The 18478-nt window shown below is 39.3% G+C and overlaps 4 protein-coding genes across 11 annotated transcripts; 3 read left to right on the top strand and 1 right to left on the bottom strand.

Annotated features, from left to right (window-relative positions):
• Position 1: 1 nt before the first annotated feature.
• Pka-R2 (cAMP-dependent protein kinase type II regulatory subunit) lies at positions 2-6958 on the bottom strand. Of its 3 annotated transcripts, none has more exons than XM_011311682.1 (9): positions 6714-6958; positions 6241-6669; positions 5599-5690; positions 4732-4815; positions 4516-4622; positions 4187-4445; positions 3609-3767; positions 3389-3491; positions 2-3087 (listed from the first exon to the last, which is right to left on the bottom strand). In XM_011311682.1, the coding sequence occupies exons 2-9, from the start codon at positions 6452-6454 to the stop codon at positions 2957-2959; spliced, it is 1149 nt and encodes a 382-aa protein (XP_011309984.1). In that variant the 5' UTR covers positions 6455-6669; positions 6714-6958; the 3' UTR covers positions 2-2956. The 3 variants fall into 3 exon arrangements, with proteins under 3 accessions (XP_011309984.1, XP_011309985.1, XP_011309986.1); XM_011311683.1 differs by having other exon boundaries at positions 6241-6656; XM_011311684.1 differs by having other exon boundaries at positions 6241-6649.
• Positions 6959-7430: 472 nt separating this feature from the next.
• Positions 7431-10005, top strand: Pop1 (POP1 ribonuclease P/MRP subunit). 2 transcript variants are annotated; one of them, XM_011311680.1, is made up of 2 exons: positions 7431-7640; positions 7762-10005. In XM_011311680.1, exons 1-2 carry the CDS (start codon positions 7520-7522, stop codon positions 9972-9974), a joined length of 2334 nt encoding a protein of 777 aa, XP_011309982.1. In that variant the 5' UTR covers positions 7431-7519; the 3' UTR covers positions 9975-10005. The 2 variants fall into 2 exon arrangements, with proteins under 2 accessions (XP_011309982.1, XP_011309983.1); XM_011311681.1 differs by having other exon boundaries at positions 7550-7640; positions 7707-10005.
• Positions 10006-10232: 227 nt separating this feature from the next.
• Positions 10233-12626, top strand: LOC105270618 (glycerophosphodiester phosphodiesterase 1). The gene is made up of 5 exons (XM_011311679.1): positions 10233-10948; positions 11392-11567; positions 11662-11863; positions 11943-12172; positions 12231-12626. The coding sequence occupies exons 1-5, from the start codon at positions 10634-10636 to the stop codon at positions 12370-12372; spliced, it is 1065 nt and encodes a 354-aa protein (XP_011309981.1). The 5' UTR covers positions 10233-10633; the 3' UTR covers positions 12373-12626.
• Positions 12627-12716: 90 nt separating this feature from the next.
• On the top strand, positions 12717-18055 carry LOC105270617 (uncharacterized). Of its 5 annotated transcripts, none has more exons than XM_011311677.1 (3): positions 12717-12902; positions 12999-13202; positions 13261-18055. In XM_011311677.1, exon 3 carries the CDS (start codon positions 13282-13284, stop codon positions 15973-15975), a length of 2694 nt encoding a protein of 897 aa, XP_011309979.1. In that variant the 5' UTR covers positions 12717-12902; positions 12999-13202; positions 13261-13281; the 3' UTR covers positions 15976-18055. The 5 variants fall into 5 exon arrangements, with proteins under 5 accessions (XP_011309979.1, XP_011309977.1, XP_011309976.1 ...); XM_011311675.1 differs by having other exon boundaries at positions 12717-12906; XM_011311674.1 differs by having other exon boundaries at positions 12717-12916.
• Positions 18056-18478: the final 423 nt, after the last annotated feature.

The following is an 18478-nucleotide window of genomic DNA, read 5'->3' as shown; positions in this document are numbered from 1 at the left end:
GTTTCAGGTCCATTCATTTATTATAGTCAACTTTGATTACACTATCTATTTTTATTTAATATACTTATTATTAATCTCGCCTCGCCCTCGAAATAATACCCCGGAGCTCGATTGAATTCACCGCCGAATCACCGCGAATAATCTCAAAGACTCGCGTGATTCAATTAACTGATTCATTAATTAATCAGGTTGTTGTTAAGCTGTGAGCATCATATCCGAGTAGCGCCAGCTGTTCAATATTAATCAGTAATTGGCCATTACATAATTATCCATCTCCACTAAATATTTCAATTATTCTCATCGTGATTCACAGATAATCAATTTTTCACTGACATAACGAACAACTTAGGGACTAGAATAAAATAATTAATAAACAGTACGTCAATGCGACTCTAGTTTGAACGAAAAAAAAATAATTCACTGCTGTTTTTATGTTAACTTTTTGGGATATTCTCGATTGATATGAAAATTTCAAAGCTCGAGGGCAGACCAGCTGCACCGATATCTCTGAATTATAAATTTTTTATCTCCATTGATCTATTCATTCGCGTTTCAATCGTAATTAAATAAAAATTATCTTACTTGCTGTCATTGAATGATGAAGTTTGGTAAACAAAGAGAATATCCATCGATTAAAATACACCGAGTGATTATGAATTTTTAATAAAGAAAACAATATCCTTCCACCGATTATTTAAATAATTCCTTTGGACGAATACAACCACCACATTCTTGCGATATTCTATGGATTAAGTACTAGGATAATTTACCTCGTGACGAAGAAATCGAGACAATTCAATTGCAGTAAAGCAATTTTTTGTAATGGAAATTGTCTTTCTTCTCCAATTTTTAATGGAGAAAAGAGAGACTTGACACTAATAGAGTCTGATTTAACAGCAAAAGTATTTGACATCGCTCATTCAATTATGATAAATAAACTTTGAGAATTTTTATATTGAATTATTTTTTCAGAAGCCAAATTGTGCAAACGTATCGGCCGTGCCCAAAAGAATCAATAAAATTCATATTTGACTTTTACTCCATTATTTTTAGTTTATGCTTAATATTATTAACTAGTACGACTATTGTTACTGATATTATGCATACGTTTTTTTTGGCTTCCGTGAAAATAAGGTGACAATTTGTCCTTGTACATCTGCCCTGCACTTCTCTCAATTCTTCACCTGTTTATTTAATTATTTCACGTTTAGAAAATACTCACTACGATGACACATAATGCACGAGATTTATAACTCGCGCTGCTATTTATATTTTGAATTTTCTATGTTCTCCACAATGATTATTGGTTCTTACGTAATGTAACTTTGGATTTTTCGTGATTAAATTATCGAAGTGAAAATTAATGTGGAGAAGAATTCCCTGGGATCTGGTAAAGTGAGATAAATCAAGGGTTTCAGTTCTGTTGAATGAAATTTATCAGAGAACCTAATGCTTTGAGAAATAAATATCTGGAGGCCTTTGTCGTTAATGTGAACATCAATAAATAAATTTCTCAATACGTAAATCGATAGTAATCGAGATATAAGTGAAATAATAGTCTCATTTTACCAGGTCTGATGATTTGAAATGCAGAAGAAAATGTATCGATTATTTCTCGAGATTCCCCAGTGGATAATACTAGTTATTATTCTATATAAATAGATCTTGAGTCATTAAAATTTCTCACTTCATTTACTGATAACAGGGGAATACTTTCAGGACTGGGGGATTTTTTCAGGCTTTTCTCATTGGAAATTAAATACAATGCAGTGAATGCTGGGGTAAATGATCTCATTATGCTATGTACAGCACTTGCTGAGAGATTCATTGGCGAAATGATAAATGGAGTTAAGTCGAATTTTTCCATTTTCTTTTTAAAAAAAAAATCCATTAGTCATTCACTGTCATGATAAATTAATTCGACTCTTCCCATTTTACAACTTCGCAACAACATTGAAACGTCTAAATCGTTTACAATTGTCATTTTATGAATGAAAATTAAATGATCCAGGAAGAACATCGACTGTGATGATCGAAATAACGAGACACTAGAATGATTGATCAGAATAAATCTACAATGCACGTACAGGAAACCTAACATCCTGCTAGGATAAACAATTCATCAGTGAATTGATAAAATGCACCAATCGTATAACTCTTTATCACTTAATCAGTGAATAATCCCACCGACAATTATCAAATTTAAATTCCAATTACTTCAAATCCTATTAACCGTCACAACAAAATAAATAATCACTCTTAATTTATATACATCACACAAAACATTAATTCCACTATTGCTGAGATGTTCTCTTGTTCTCCATTAATATTCAACATTAGATATTTTTTTTAAATTACTTATGAAGCTCCATAATGATGATTGTACCAACGTAACAACGAGTAGAGATGGTAATCCCTTCAATAATTACTCTGGATAATTGTTCATTTCAATCTCCCTCGTTAAATCAATGGGAAATTTATCATTATTCCCCTTTCACCCAAAATAAAACGCATTACAATGAAATATTCTTACTACATAATTAAATAAATTCGTAGAACTGTAATACTTTCCAATGGGTTTACAGTCTTAGGAGGTTTTTTTTTTTTTTCATTTTTATTCGTGTGTTGAATTTTTTTAAATCAAGCGAAAGGAAAATTCTCGGTGTGCTTTCACGTACGAGATTGTACTGTCGTCTCATTTTAAATTCAGGGTACGTGTGAACGATGTGCTAAGCGTAATAAATACCCATCGATCCATTCTATGGATTATTTGGCTCTGAAATCGCTTGACATTATTTTTTTTGGGTAAATAAATCTTCAGCATGCTTTTAACGTATTATCAATCAACAAGCGGGTGATAAAGACTTTTTGTGCTTAAATATAACGTCACTATACCGTAGTTTATCTCTCAGTTATTACCGTACAGCCATGACGAGTCGAAGGGAGGGAATGATATTCATCGAATATCAGATATATCGGTTTTGCTGCCGAATATTTTTACGAGCTGATCCTCGTAGTCCTCGATATTGCGCTTCATCAGCTCCATGCAGGGCCCCAGGAGGCGCTCGAATGCCTCCACATCGAGAACTAGGAATTTCAGGGTGAAAATGATTTATTTATTGAAATGATAATTCCAAAATTCAATAACAAAGTGATCAGATTACGTGACCTGAATTTAACCTGTTGGGATTATTGATTTATCTCGAGAACTATTAATTCAAACGGGAAATGCTATAAGACATTTTTTGTAGCTCGTGAAATTTCAGAGATAAAAGGTCTTGTAATATTTTTAATCCAAGTCGCCGGTTTTCGAGATTGATCGATATTTAAATGGGGGAAAATTCGAGTTTGCACTTTGTGTACTGAATTGTTTGGGGAGAATACTCACAGGCTAATTTGACGTTTCCAACGGCGTATGCAGAGGCGGCTCGTGGTTTGTGTGTGACTAGGGCGAGCTCACCCAAGTATCCACCCGCAGGGACGCGGTTTATCTGAGGAAGGGGAAATTAATTGATTTGCTGAGTGATGGCTCGAGTTGTGACGGGTAATTAGTGGGGCATCGGTAATTTATATTTTTTCGATGGACGGAAGGAATTTTTTATATTCACCTCGACCTCACGTCCATTGTCATTGATCCTGGTGATGCTGACCACTCCATCCTCCACGAAGTACATACCATCGGCTATATCCCCTTGTCGAATAATCTGCTCACCATCGTTGAAGGGTTTCGAGACGAAGGCATCGGCGAGATTCATGCGCTCATATTTCTATCCAAATATCCCCATCGAATATTATTCAACAGTTACAATTTAAAATTCCATTGATTATTTCTCATAATTGTCACTGTTGCTCAGTTTTCTACAGATATTTCGGAATTGAGGCCACCCATCAAAATTCTCGTCACGACATTTTTTGAAGAGCCTGTCAAGCGCTACAAAAAATGTAATTACAAAAATTTCTTGATCTCCCTTATTTCCGGAGATATCCCCATCATTAGTTAATTAATAATTAAAATTTAACATCATTATCTGTTCATTGAGTTCCCCCAGGCCCGGAACCCATTATTATCCCTAATAATGAGGTTTCGAACTCAGGAAGACTCGACTCGAGGCAATTAGTGAAATCAGAACGGTCTCCATGCGTTCGAGAAATAAACAATAAAAAAAAAATGAGAGCGACAATTCACCTGAAGGGACTTCAGCATTGGTACTTTGTTGAGAAGATTCTCATACATCTTTCGCTTGTTGTACGCAGACTTGAGTATTATACGTCGAAATGTCTGGCGATCCATGGCCCAGAGGGTTCCCTGGGTGAGGGCCTTGATAGTCGCTGCCCTTGGCATATTATACAGAAGTGCCAGCTCTCCAAAAGCACCTCCATTATCATACGTATGAATAAGAGTAGGAGCCCCAGTCGGATCTTTGACGTAAACCTCAAACTTTCCCCTAAAAGCATTAAATCGATAGTTAGATTTGGCCACGGAAACCTTTACCGATAATTCACAGTACAAGTTACCTCTCGATGACGTAGAAATTATCCCCATCATCGCCCTGACGAATGATAAAGTCACCAGGCTGGACGTGCTTCTCAAACATGGCATCTAGAACGTCTGTCATTTGCTCCTGGAGATGAAAAAATAAGACTTGTACACCAGTATAAAGATCAATGCAATCGAAATATCGAATTATTGGTGAAATTGTTGAACTGCACTGGTGATTTTTTTTTTGTTACCTTATCGAGTGCACGAAATAGGAGAATATTCCTGACGCTCTCTCCCAGCCTCTGACGCTGCTCGTCACTTTTTGGATGTACCATCTGCAAGTGAATTCCATATTTCGTTATATTTCCTCTATTGAAACACGATACTCTCATTTTAGCCGATATCGGGTTGCCAGTGGTGAATGCAGAAGGTCAATCCATTGAAATCAATTGGAGGGTGTAATTAGATTGTTTAATTGTTGAATAGAATTATTATCGATCACCTAGAGGTACACGAGTAGACAGACGTTGTTTTAATGATAAATTGAATCGAGAGGAATTGAAATATCAATTTAAATGGTGGTTTAATTGTTTTATTATTCTCTCCTGTCATTGAATATTTATAATAAAATGAGTGAGAGAATGGTAAATTGAATTGAGACGAATTGATTGAATTGAAATAGCGGCTTGATGGAGCGATTATTTTCTTTTGTTGAATTTTTATAATAAATAGGGGAGGGATAGTCAACATTCACTCACCATACCATCTACAAATTACGGTTATAGGCTGGGGGTTATTGAGCATGTGGCTCTGACGTCATAAAGGCTTTTATCGCACGCATGATTGGGTAAGGCAAACCTTTTGTAATTTCTCAAAGGGGCAGGTGCAAAAACACGAGAAAATTCATTAGTCGATGAGGCACGCTCCGCTTTATCGATGAAACTACGTTGATGGGATAGTTTTTGTTATATAAATAACCGCTTATAAAAATACTATTTAATTATTAAGCTGAATTTTGCCCCCAGGAAACTAGTCTTTATTTGTCTCGAGGTGAATCTCAGGAGTCGAGGATTTTTGGAGTTTAATGTCTCGAAGATTATGAGGAATTATTTAATTACCCTGACACCCTCATCCTCTTCATCCTCCTCGGGGTTATAAGTCTCAGCGAAAACACTCTTTCGTCGAGAAGCGAATCTGCCAACCGGGGGTTCTGAAATGGAAAATTAAAAAAATATCGTGTTATGGATAATATTATTATCTGACGCTCGAGGACTCAACTGTATGACCTAGTACTTTAATGTCAAATAATACTGTAGTCTCTACGATTTTGTGAATGACTAGATTCACTACTAGCTAAATTAAGGAGATAACAGGTGCAACGTGGTATGTTCCAATTACGAGAGAAACTCGAAGGCAAAGTCACCTTTTAGTTTATTTTTATCGAGGCCACATGCTTCTACTTAGTCCAGATAAAATGCCATTTAATTTTCAAATGAATCACGACATTCTCAGAATTTTTAAACAATCAACAACGAAAACAGTCTCTTTTATTTTCCTCGAATAAATATAAAAACGAGGGAATCCCTTGAATTTAATCATTCCACTAAACTAAACTGGAATGCAATTAATTTATTCGAGGGTAATAATCAAATTAAATAATTGAGCTCATGGACATCACCATTGCTGGTGATGAGAGTCGGAGAATGAATATTAATTGTTGATTTTTTAAATTGATAATGGGGGATAAACAAACAACTTACCCTCGTCGACAGATTCGTCGGGTGTTGATGAGCAGGTGGCATTAGCTTGAATCAACATTGTCTGTCGATTTTCTCGCAGACGAGTGAAAAAATCAACGGCATAGTCAACAATATCTCCAGGCTGCTCCAGGAGATAACTAATCGTAAACTCAAGCAGTATGTCCCTGAGATCGTCGGGCACCGTGATCTTGCCAGCGTTTCTTGGGCAACTCATCGTCGCGCAACGGAGAAAATCGAAGCAGACCGACGAGAGTCAACTCGTGCGCCGAGCCTTTTTTTTTTACCGGGTCACTCTCAATATGAAGTACAATGATGGACAATTATCCACAGGAGTATTCACGTAAAGACTCCAATTATTATTTTTCCAGGACGTCAGATCCAGCGACGACACACCAGTCACTGGGATAATCTAGATTCTAGAACTTGTCACTGTTATTTATTTAGATATTGATATTCAAAATTTTTGTAATTACCACTGATGGGGGATCTCCTCCTGGGATTAATTGATCTGGTCAGTGGAGGGTTGTTCACCGATTTCACATCAATTTATTTCAACAGCTGATTATTTTATTTGGACTGTCAGTGATGTACGTTCTGTCACTGATGCGTTCAACACGAAATAGTGTCCGGAATTTATGATTTTGGTACAACACCCACGAATGTGCGGTGGCACGGGCTCTTCGGGGCTCTCTTTTTTCCACTCTTTTTTTTTCAGATATCCACCTCCTTCTCTCTTTGTGGCCCTAAAAAGATGGCGGACAGACACCCAATCGGAGAGACTCGAGCGGAAGCTAACTGTAATCGCGATTATGAGTGATAATGTTTTATCTATTTGGGGTATTGACTATCGGATACTTTCGATTTTTTATTCTGTCTAGTCACCATTTTTCACATTTTTTTCACAAAATAACGAGCATTTTTAATTGCTCCACACGACTATGTTTTACGAAAATAAAAAATCCGGGGATCTAGGGTTTTTTTTAATTTTCACAGCGCGGATTTTGAATTTGTCATATTTAAATATCACATTTTGATTTTGTTTTAGAATCCCGCTTTATTTGTATTCATGACGCACGTCATTTTGGAATTATTATCGAGGGAAAATTGAATTTTGTCGGATAATCGAAAAGCGAGGGTTTGTCAAGACTCCGGAGAGGGCGCCAGCTCTCGGGGAATTTTAAATGATGAAGTATTCGGGTTTTTGAATGATCGCACGTGAGAATTGAGGCAATTGTTTTCCACAAATTGTTTCTAGTTTGTTGTTGGAATTTTTTTGAAAATGGAAAAACCGCAGTTCGATGTGGCACTCGGGGGAAGTGTCAGTATTCCCCATAATGTGGAGATTAGGAAGTTAATTACTGCGAGGGCCAGCGAAATGTCAGCGATGCTTCATTCCATCGGTCAGTTTAACCTCTTCCTCTGCATAAAAACAATAATAAACAAATTGTTTATAAATTTATCTCCAGATTACCCCTGAGTTTTTGAATCAATCCGAAGAAAAAATGATTTTCAATTCCCCAGAGAATCCCCAACGGACGAAACTGGTCTTCCAGAAGCTCCCGGTGCACATGCGACGTCGTGTGATGTCCCACAACGCAAAGAGAATGCCCAGAAGACTCCGTGAGGCCCATCAGATGCAAATGGAGAAGTCTGGACTGCCTCCGAGGAGTAAAAGGCCCTCCAGGAAGTACAGGAGACGCGCCCAGAATCTCCTCCTGGAGTACAATCGACGTAAACGCAGCAAAAGATGGCTGGAGACTCATATTTGGCACGCGAAACGCTTTCACATGTGTGAAAAATGGGGATACAAAATAGCTAATTTCTCCAACGACAGAGGATTCCGAGCTAGTTATCGAGCTGTTGCGAGACACTGCATGATGCAGGATATTTCCTACTACAGTTGCATCGAGTTGATCGGTCCTGAGGGGACTTTAATTGATAAATTAAAAATTCATTCGAAGGAACAGCTGTCGTTCGGGGCCAGGATGTACCTAGAGGGGTCCAGGGAGGGCTCTCTGATCTTCTACAAGAGGAATAATTCCCCTGTGGGAGTTGTCACTTTCTTCTGGAGGCCCAGGGGACAGGGAATCGTCAGGAGTCTCTGGATTTGGGTGCATCCTGCATTGTTTGATGAGATTCTACCTGAAATTCTATCGACATTTGGATTTACTCCAGGAGAGGGACTGGAGTCCTTCGAATCGGAAGAGTCTGGCTGCAGGATCAACTCACTGAGGAATTCCTTCAACAGATTCAGGCTTCGGGGACCCCTCAGCGTTGCTGTCCTCTCGGACACCCTGAAACTCCCTCAATCCCCAGGTCATGCCCTCGGGGACAAAGTCCCCTGGAACAGTCTCTGGTACCAAGAACCCAGGAATGAGAATTGTTTTGGGGACCAGCGGGAGTTCTTCGGTGGAATTAAAACACTGAATTCTCCTGGGCAAATGCCCAGGGCCTCGGTGGTGGCTCTCACTGTGATTGATCCACGATTTTTTCTCCCTGAAAAGAGAAAAAAAGCTGTGCTGACTCAGGATGACTGGAGAAAGGTCCTCCAGGTCCCTGAGGGAGTGTCTGATAGTCCTCTGTGGGATTCTCAGGTCAGGGAGAGACTGAAGGCTGAATTCGTGTCGAATAATGAGATTAACAAGTTTAGAGCGGAGAATGCTGTGCCTGGGGTGCAGAATGATTCGGAGTTTGATCAGGGGATCATGGCGAAGGTGCCGGTTATTCTTGTACAGTCTCCTGGGAGCAGTGAAGCGGAGAAGAGCATAGGTTTCTCTTCTGGTTTAGATATTATCCTGCCATCTCCTTGGGGTCTGCCCTTCTGGATCGCTTTCATGTATCGCTGTGCACGACCTATAGGCCTCCGAGAGTACCAATCAGTCATCTTCGAGAATCTCTCGCTAAATTCACCTGAAGTGCATCATCCTGATACCTCAGCCTACTCCAAGGAGGCGCTGGAGACGAAAAATCAGATGACTGAGGCGTATTTCCGACGTCCACCCAACAAACGTATTAATTTCACAAAATTTTCGATATCGAGTCCTTTTTTCTGCGAGTGGAATATTCTGGTGAAGGAGTGGACGAATGGAGATGATGTGAGGGTCCTGAGGACTCCAGCGGTTCTCCAGGCACTGGGCTCAGCCCTGGAGGGTTTCTCAGAGGGTCATCGGCGCCAGAGGAGGAAAATCCCGTCGTCCAGGGATTCAGTGAACCTCTCAGACGCATCCCTCGATCAATCCCTCCTTGTTCCCATCAGGATAAAAATCCTGGGGAGGGGAAGACCCAAGAAATTCGCCGTCGTCTGCACTCCAACTGACGACGATCTCACCTCCAGGGTACCTGTCCAGGCCCTCAAGCCTGATCCTCTCCAGAGGAAACGAAAAATCCTGATGAAAAACCACAAGAAAGCCCTTGCGAGGGCCATGAGACAGCGGTCCAGGGCGAGAAAGGAAAAGAGACCGGAGAATCCTAGAGTCGATATTCAAAAACACTCGGAAGTCATGAGGAAGATGTACCTCCCCGAGTGCAAGGCAGTTCGACAATCCTGCGATCGAGAGGTCATGGGGTACCTCGTCCAGGGTGATTTCTGTTTCACAGAGTCCACGGGACTGGGCTGGGGATACGTCGTCCTCAAGTCTCTCATCAATCTCATCACACGAAAGACTAATTTAGTTTTAGTGAGAAATGTACAGAGTAGACAATACAGAAAAGCCAGAATCGATATAATTAAATAATTAAATCCGGATAATTACCAAAAATTTAAAATCATTGAAAATTGGAATAAATCAATTTATTATTCATCAATTATTGTCAACAATCAATCGATTTTCGCTCTCGATCCTGGACCCTGGGGTTCTAAAAAAAATTCAACGGCCTAGGGAGTTTATCTGTCACTTCAAAAAATTCCCCCAGGCCCCACACTAAAATTAATTAATCAACGATTAATTGTAAATAAAAAAATAATCCTAGCCCACCATTAAATTATCGAAAATAATTTTTAAACAACTAGAATCGCCTCTGAAAAACTAAAAATACGAAACTGTAGTGAGCACTTCCTGTAGAAGAGGGTGTAATCCCACTGCTGCCAATCCTCACAACTAGCTGTAGCTGTCAGTAGATTTTTTTATTTACACTCTCCCCTAACAACTCCCAAATAATAATAATCCACCGGTTTAAATCACCCGATCGCGCAACTCCTCTTCCTCGAGAACTGACTGCACCCTGGACCGGAATATTTCCCCTGAAAGCACTTACATTAAAAAAAAAAATCCTGCTCATAACCTGATAACCTATCAACACAAAATAAATCATGAAGTTGCTCAATAATAAGAGAATCCTCTCGCGATAGTCATCCTCATGCCCCAGGATAACATCATTGATAAAATATCTAATCATGTCCTTCATCAACCTCATCCTCAACAGTGCACTCCTCTGGATGTACACCGAGACCACCTGGTACGTCATCATCACCACTATTTTGTATTTTTCCCTTCCCTGGTTATTCTGGGGCACCCTGGGGATTCTCGTTGCCCTGTGGTTCATTAAAAATCAACCAGTGGATGAGAAAACAGTCAATCAAGTACTAGGTGTCGATCCTTTTAATTGTGAGGATGGTCCTGGTCATGGGGGAGAGTATTGCATGCGAGTAGTGGCACATCGAGGTGGAGGATACGATTACCCGGAGAACAGCCTCTCAGCTTTTCGTAATGTAATTAATTAATCGTAGATTAATTCAATAACGACATAATCTAAGATAAACTGAATATTCGTAATCATGAGTTTATCTGATAACCAATGATTCTACGAGAAAATAGAAGAGGATCTTTTTTCCTGGAAATATAATAATCCACAAAAAATTCCTCTAACATTTTTACCTTGAATCAACGATTCTCGAGATAATTGATAATTAAGATAATTATCATCAATTTATTTGGGTTTATTACTTCACCAGTGAAGAAATTAAAAATATTAACACCTCGATTCAGCAGTGAAGTCCCAGCTCGATTATTATCTCGTCGATTAATTTATCTCTCGTAGATGGAGAGATGTTTAGAGATATTTAGAGATTATCAGAGATTATCAGAGATATCGAGCGCTTCGCTGTTGAATTTATTCCATCGAATTAACGAAATTAATTTTGATAAATACCAGAGCAAAGAGAAGGGCTGCAGCGCTGTGGAGTTCGACCTGGCGTTCACCAAAGATCACATTCCAATAATATTCCATGATGAAACTGTGGAGAGACTCACTGGGAGGCCGGGGGTTGTCAAGGAGATGACGTGGGACGAGTTGAATAAACTCGATATCTCGTTCAATCATCCTCTGAAGTAAATAAACCGAATATATTTTTAAAATTAATTCAATCTCTCATTCATCGGCGACGACTTTAATGACCAACTTCGATTGATGCACCGGTTTCAGGGAAAAATTTAATGGAGGCGAGAGGATAGCTCTCTTCAGCGATACAATCGAGCAGTGTCTGAGCCACGATCTCAGGGTTTTCATCGACATCAAGGAGACGAGTCTCGATATTGTCCCCGTGGTATTGGATGCCTACCAGAGGCATCCTGAATTATACAAAAAGGCCGTCGTCACTAGTTTCCATCCACTAGTCATCTACATGGTACTAATTACCAAAAACAATTGAATAATTAATTTATCAGTGGAATTTGATATTTTTTTAATGAAAATTTGTCTTCCAGATAAGGAGAAGAGATCCAAACGTCATGGGGAGCCTCTCCTACAGGCCGAAGATCTTCTCGACGATATCCTACGAAGGATTGACTGATTCGGGACCCCCGAGATATTCAAATCCAATCAGACACTCGGTAGCTAGACTCCTGGATACATTGAACGACTGGGCATTGACAAGATTCACTCATTACGTCATTGGAATTTCCGTCATTTTATTGCATAAAGACATCATAAGTCCGTGAGTATGAGGTGAAATGATAAATCGATTGATTTATTATGAGTAATTAATATTGCAGAAGAACAATTGGGGAGTGGCGGAACAGAGGAATTCGAGTGATCGCCTGGAGTGTTAATTTGCCCTCGGAGAAGCTCCACTTCTCAAAAATCCTGAAAATCGCGTATTTGACTGACACACTCCTCGCCGAGAGACTCCCCTGATAACGAAACAATCGTATTTTCGTGTTTAAACAATTAATAAAAAATGACAAGGGCACATTTTATATAATCGCAGTATTACAAGTACCTAATGACAATTGGAATATCTAGTCTTAAGCGATTCCATTATTTGATTTAAAGATATATGTTTTATTTACAAAGAAATGTATTTGTCCATGGCAACTGATGTTTCCAGTTTTTATTTAGAGTTTCATCTTTATTTTTAGCCCAACGAGAATAAACGGAAATCACAAGTAGACGCGAGCATTTCATTTCCTTTTTCATCGAAATACCCCAGGAAAATTTTAAAAATAATTACTATTTCCCCCTCTTTGTGGACTTGTCAGACCCACCCACTGATTCTTTTGAGAGAGAAAAAAATGTGAGTGAAAACGTCGGAGATATCCTCGTTGAGCAGTTCAGTGGCTCCAAGGCCTGCATTGAGACACGTTTTATCGTCTTGGAAAAGCCGAACAGTACTCGTGTATTTTCGTGTACAGTATACTCACGAGTGAACAAACATCAACTGTATAGTACGTTAGTAACTGTTAGTCATATCATATGGAAATAATCCTCCACTCGTTGAAAAGAAGCCACACTAATTTTATTATTAAATATTTGTCAATAAGGAATGAGAACGGCAATGGAAATTATTTCCCGATGAAACCGGAAGTCGTTGTTGAGGAATTAGTGAAAGTTGTCACCCCAAATTTTTCGTCACAGCGATGAAAAAAAAAGAAAATAATGGGAACAGTCTGGAGTGAATTGGGAAAAATATTCTCGAGGTCGAGTAGAAACCGACACTCAAAGGCCATTTTAAAATAAATCCAGTGGTACGTAGAAATGAAAATTCACCATTTTCGGAGAGTCTAATTGAGATCTTAATTTTAGATAATTGATAAAGAGATAAAAATGGAGAAGTGGAGGAGTAAGAGTTTAAAAGCGGACGTGGATTATCCGAAGAATTACAGGAATGCGAGATCGGTATCCCCGGAGAAGAAATCGGAGAAGAAACCGGAGAAGAAACAGCGAAAGTGGAGATTTGGAAATTTTTTGAAACGCAAATCAAAAGAGCCCGCGCGAATTCCAGACACAGCGACGGAGACGACGCAGACAGTTCCATCGACGGATATGATGGACAACGGGATCTACGCCGTGATAAATCACCGGCCAGAGGAATTAAAAAATCCTGGGATTCCCCGGAGTGTCTCTCAGGAGTCGATGGGCAGTCGGTCGACGGAGACACCAGGTCGATCTGTCAGAAAAAATCGAGTTAAACAGCGGATCCAGGCGAAACGGGATAAATACAAAACGACGAGCAGCTCCGACGAGGATTTCCCCTCGAGTTTATCCCTGCGAATTCACAGCGAGGACAGCCTCCAGGGCTCGAGGTCGGACTCATTCAACCAGAAGAGAACGCGGGGTGCGCGAACCGAGAGATACATGAAGCGATTATTTACGAATGGGGATCAGAGCTCGATAAAACACCAGAAATGCCCCTCGGATATTCTGCCACCGTCAGGATCACCTCCGGACCCTAGAACCCTGAGGATGACGTTCGGGAGTGACTGCCACCTCTCGAATCTTCCTTACAATAAATTAAATAAATTCAACAGATGGACAGACTCAAATAAATCAAACAACTACGACTCGCTGGATGTAAAACCCCCAGAGCCACCCCCCAGGTCATTTAAACTGAAGCTCTACCCCTCGACGATGAGATACTCCCTCCAGCACTCGGATATCGAGAATAATCACTGTGAGATGATTAAATCGAATTACAACACCAATTCCCTGGACAGGGAATACACACCTCGTGGAAGAATCGAAAGGACAAGTCCGGTATCTCCTCAGGGGATAGTCTGGTCACGAAAAATTGAAGAGCCAATAATACCCCACCTGCAGCCACGCGTCGTCTCCATGAATGCGAGAAATCTCGATGAACGGAGGCGTCACTCCAAGAACCTGGAGGAGGCCCTGGAGGAATTGGAGACGATCTACAATAGCCTTCGGTTGAGTGATGAGGACCTCCTGGACAGGGCAGAGCAGAGGAGCATGGAGGAGTACCGGGATAAAGTGGGTACGGTCGAGGGATCGGTTATTTCGGATACCTCCTCCTCGGAGATGACGCGATACCTCCGGGAGGCGAGCGATTGCCGATTGAGGGATGATATGGCGTACAGGCGGATGCACCAGAAGGAGAGGCCGACGTCTGTGGATAATTTCGGGTCACTCTCGAGGATGAGTTACTTGAGGGCCTCACCGTGTCTCTCTGTCAAGGACGAAGACTCCAGGCAACCGAGGAGTCGACGGGGAACTCCGGATTTAACTCGTGACGACGTCGTCTTCAGGAGTATAAATCATGCGAATAATACTCTCAGGATTGCCGATCCCCAGCCGCCTTTTGGCATTCCCCTGGGGCCTGTCTCTGGCGCTGCTGATAGCGACTACCTCCACGTGATCCCTTCTAAGGATGCCAACAGGTCATCCTACATCCCCCGGAGAGAACCCGACGTCGTCACCGATGATCTCGCCTTCAGGAGCCTCCGCAAGGACGAGAGAAGATCCCAATCACCAAATTTTATTCCCAAAAATTTTGCAGAAATCAAGAGGGTCCAGTCTCTATCCGCCGACCTCTATGGGGTCATCAACAGGGACAGCAAACAGAGCTGTTGGTACCGGAAGTACGTCAGACTGAATCGACCATTGCGTGTCTCGGGGATAATCGAGGCGCGACAGGATGTCGACATCAATGGAAATAAACCAAAAAATACCAAGGGACGAGTGCAGGTGAATATCCCCCAGGAGTCAGAGGGTAGCGAGAGGAGTGACAGGAAATCTGTGGAATTGGAAATTAAGGAGAAATGTGGAGAGGTCATTCCGTCTTTCACTGAGAAGGAAGTGTCGGAGTATAAGGAATTGTGTCGAGAGCTGGAGAGTCTCATCAGGAAAACGTCGGAGAGGGTTCAAATCCGGGATCAGGAGACGAGGAGAAATTCCCTCGTGGAGTTCCAGGAGTGGGAGGAACTACTGGAGGGAAATAATGGGGGGAATCCCGGGGGAGGCTCTGTGAAGGATGATAATGGGGATAATGAAAATAATTATGATGATGATTCATTAAATAAGAGTCTGATTGATGAGAATGAGGGCTTTAGATGCCAGGAGGAAGCTGGTGAAAACGGTGGAGATGATTTACCAGAGGATTTACCAGAGAATTTACCAGAGAATTTACCAGAGGATGTACCCAACGAACAAAAGGAACCTGATGTACCCAGTGGTGGATCAATCCTGGCAGGTAGTAGTGACCAATGTGAGGAAGATGGCAGCTCCGACGATAAATCCAATATAAAAATCGAATCTCCTGATAATTCGAATGACACAGGTGCCTGTGATGATATAATTCAATTAGCTTCCAAAGATAATAAATTGAACGATGGAATTGGTCTGGCCTCGATGATCGAAGGTGAGATAATGGGTAAATCCAAATCAAATGGACACCTGAGATCAATAATAAATGTTTGCTTCGTTACTAACTGCTTGACAGCGTCCATTGCCTTGTGGTCCCTGTGTCTAACACTGCTAATAGCAATTATAGTTGCACTGTGAAAAATCATTCGCCAAAATTATCCATTTGTTTATTTAAATCGATAATTTATTAGTAAGGATTGCCGTTTGCCTCTGCAGTGTTAATGCAACTTGTTGCTGTTTACTATTATATATTATATATTGTTATTGAATTGTAAATAATGTCACAGGTCGTGAAACTGCTCTATGATGGGTTGGCGTCGTTGAGCGATGCACGGTATCAACGTTCAATTTATTTTTAAATAAATTATTATTTTTTATTCCTGTTGATAATTGATTATTCAACTGCAACGGACTGTTGGTATATTCATTGTTAAATGAGATTTATAATAAATATATTAAAGCCATATTTACTTACCTATTTAATTTCGGCGGTTTGTGGGAGTGGGGGTGCAATGATTATTAACAATTACCCGTGGAAATAATTTTGAATGAACTTAACAGTAATTAAACAATTTGTCACGTGACAGTGAGGGTTTTTATTACATGGACTGACTCCTGACGTCATAAAAACTCTGTGGCCCATCTTCAATTTCTTCTTTATGTACAGCGATAAATATATCGTTATTTGGTCTAGGTATATGATATTGATGTCCACATCGAAGGGCCCAATCTGTCAATTCCAATTTCCCCCGATTTGCACAGAATTTTCAAATTTATCTCTACGATTCAATTGAATATATCCAACAGAGTGGATCCTCCCCTGTGGCCATTCACGTATATAAACTATATATACATATATAATTTGACAATCGATGTCAAAGGACTGGATGCAACGGCGGGTGTCTTCAGTATTTAATTTTTTTTTTTTTTTTTACAAGTGACATTTGTTCTTTCATTGGGGAATTTAGAGCAGTTCGCATGACATCGACTGACATCAGAGAGAAAGAGAGAGAGAGATTCATTGACGAGTCGAATAATTCACTAAATTGTCGAATGACGTCAAAAAGCCGTCAGCCCAATTTGCTCGTTACAATTCATTTTTTGAATTATTTTTTTTCCATTCATTTACTAGATTACACCTTCCCCTTCCGATACGTACAAATATCACTAATTCATCTATGTGGTACCTAATTAATTACAATTACATTTATGTTCATATTTATATTTTTAGTATTTATATGCAATTTTTTATCATCCTCTCGGATTGGATCTCTTTTGATTTTTAATTATCGAGTACAAGTTATTTATTGAGAGAATGACGATGTTATGTATAATGGAAATTCGATGAATCATTAATTTTTTTTTGTCTTGGTATGGACAAATAAACGACAGTAATTGTCAATTTTTACCTTTTTTTTCATTCATTAAAACATTGATAATACATTTTGTTCATTTGTTCAATTAATTAGTATAAAAACGTGTTTCATTTCCTCATTATCAATTAATAAACATACAATATAACTTGAATTACTTAAGTACATTAGAGTATTTATTTAAATGGTATCTCTGCCAATTGTTGATTTATCAATTTAATTGGATTCAATTGGATATCTATTTTAAATATTTATTCAATCATCAAGTATACCGTAGTCCAGTTAAGTTATTCGGAAGTGAAAGTGGTATCGATGAAAAAATAATAAATGTAACATCTGTTTATCTGAGGTTGAGATTGGAAGGACATTGTTTAACTCTTGTTTAATTAATTTCATTATTTTTTTTTCTCATTTTTCATCATTTTATTGTACGTTTAATATACTGTTCTGTTCGGTGTAAAAATATAAAACATTTTGTTATTATTTCAATATACTGTTTGCTCTATTTGGATATTACGGTATATCTTTGATCACTTTTATTTGAATTATTTATTTTGTATTAATTTTTTTTGTTCCTGCCACCCGGTGCGTCAGGGCCGGAACAATTGTCCTGCAAATTAAACTTTTTTTTCATTATCATTCATTGTTTATTGATATTTACCCCCAAAATTTATCCAGACAATTCGCAAATGTCGACGACGCTGAGGCGTGCGATTAATAACATTTATAATTAATCCACGAAATTGTTTAATGAATTTTAAAGACAGACGGTCATCTGTTTATTTAAACAAATCCAATTAAAGATGTTTATCCTATTTCAATTTTTAAATGAGATTTTTGTTAAACGTTAATTTAATTTATAATATCATTTTCAAAATGAAAATAATGAAAAAAAATTGAGTGGACGTAAAAATTTTTTTAATTATGAATGTTAATTATAGTAAAGGTTGAAAAATAATGGGTGAACATCCTTAATAGATTAAATAGATTAAATGGCATTAACGATCGGAGACGCATTAAAAATAAAAATTTGACCGTCTGGTTAATGCGGTGAATATCTCTGAATTTATTATTCCTTTTCACATTCTGGCTCGCACGTTCCTCAACCACATGGAAGGGGAGACGTTCCTTACGAAAGAGCCAGGGAACGCAAAAACGGTCAGACTCCGATTCGAAGGTCACCCTAAACATTGGCGTAGATTCGCATCGTCTGGGTGGATGCACCAAAAATTTCCGTGTAGATGCACAAAATGAAAAAAACCCAAAAT

This window comes from Fopius arisanus, unplaced genomic scaffold, assembly GCF_000806365.1.
Source record: "Fopius arisanus strain USDA-PBARC FA_bdor unplaced genomic scaffold, ASM80636v1 scaffold00092, whole genome shotgun sequence".
In the NCBI taxonomy this organism is placed as follows: Eukaryota; Metazoa; Arthropoda; class Insecta; order Hymenoptera; family Braconidae; genus Fopius; species Fopius arisanus.
Note: the sequence above shows the minus strand (reverse complement) of the source record. Positions and strands in the feature narration are given on the sequence as shown.

What these genes read in the sequence shown, in the direction of transcription:
- LOC105270618 (XM_011311679.1), top strand. Translation starts at nt 10,634, where the DNA reads ATGTCCTTCATCAACCTCATCCTCAACAGTGCACTCCTCTGGATGTAC. An exon ending in GCCTCTCAGCTTTTCGTAAT is followed by an intron (nt 10,949 to 11,391) that starts GTAATTAATTAA and finishes GATAAATACCAG; the next exon opens with AGCAAAGAGAAGGGCTGCAG. An exon ending in TCGTTCAATCATCCTCTGAA is followed by an intron (nt 11,568 to 11,661) that starts GTAAATAAACCG and finishes CACCGGTTTCAG; the next exon opens with GGAAAAATTTAATGGAGGCG.
- LOC105270617 (XM_011311677.1), top strand. Translation starts at nt 13,282, where the DNA reads ATGGAGAAGTGGAGGAGTAAGAGTTTAAAAGCGGACGTGGATTATCCG.
- Pka-R2 (XM_011311682.1), bottom strand. Translation starts at nt 6,454, where the DNA reads ATGAGTTGCCCAAGAAACGCTGGCAAGATCACGGTGCCCGACGATCTC. An exon ending in CAATGCTGAAGTCCCTTCAG is followed by an intron (nt 3,768 to 4,186) that starts GTGAATTGTCGC and finishes ATATTTGGATAG; the next exon opens with AAATATGAGCGCATGAATCT. An exon ending in ACAATGGACGTGAGGTCGAG is followed by an intron (nt 3,492 to 3,608) that starts GTGAATATAAAA and finishes CCCCTTCCTCAG; the next exon opens with ATAAACCGCGTCCCTGCGGG.
- Pop1 (XM_011311680.1), top strand. Translation starts at nt 7,520, where the DNA reads ATGGAAAAACCGCAGTTCGATGTGGCACTCGGGGGAAGTGTCAGTATT. An exon ending in AGCGATGCTTCATTCCATCG is followed by an intron (nt 7,641 to 7,761) that starts GTCAGTTTAACC and finishes TCAATTCCCCAG; the next exon opens with AGAATCCCCAACGGACGAAA.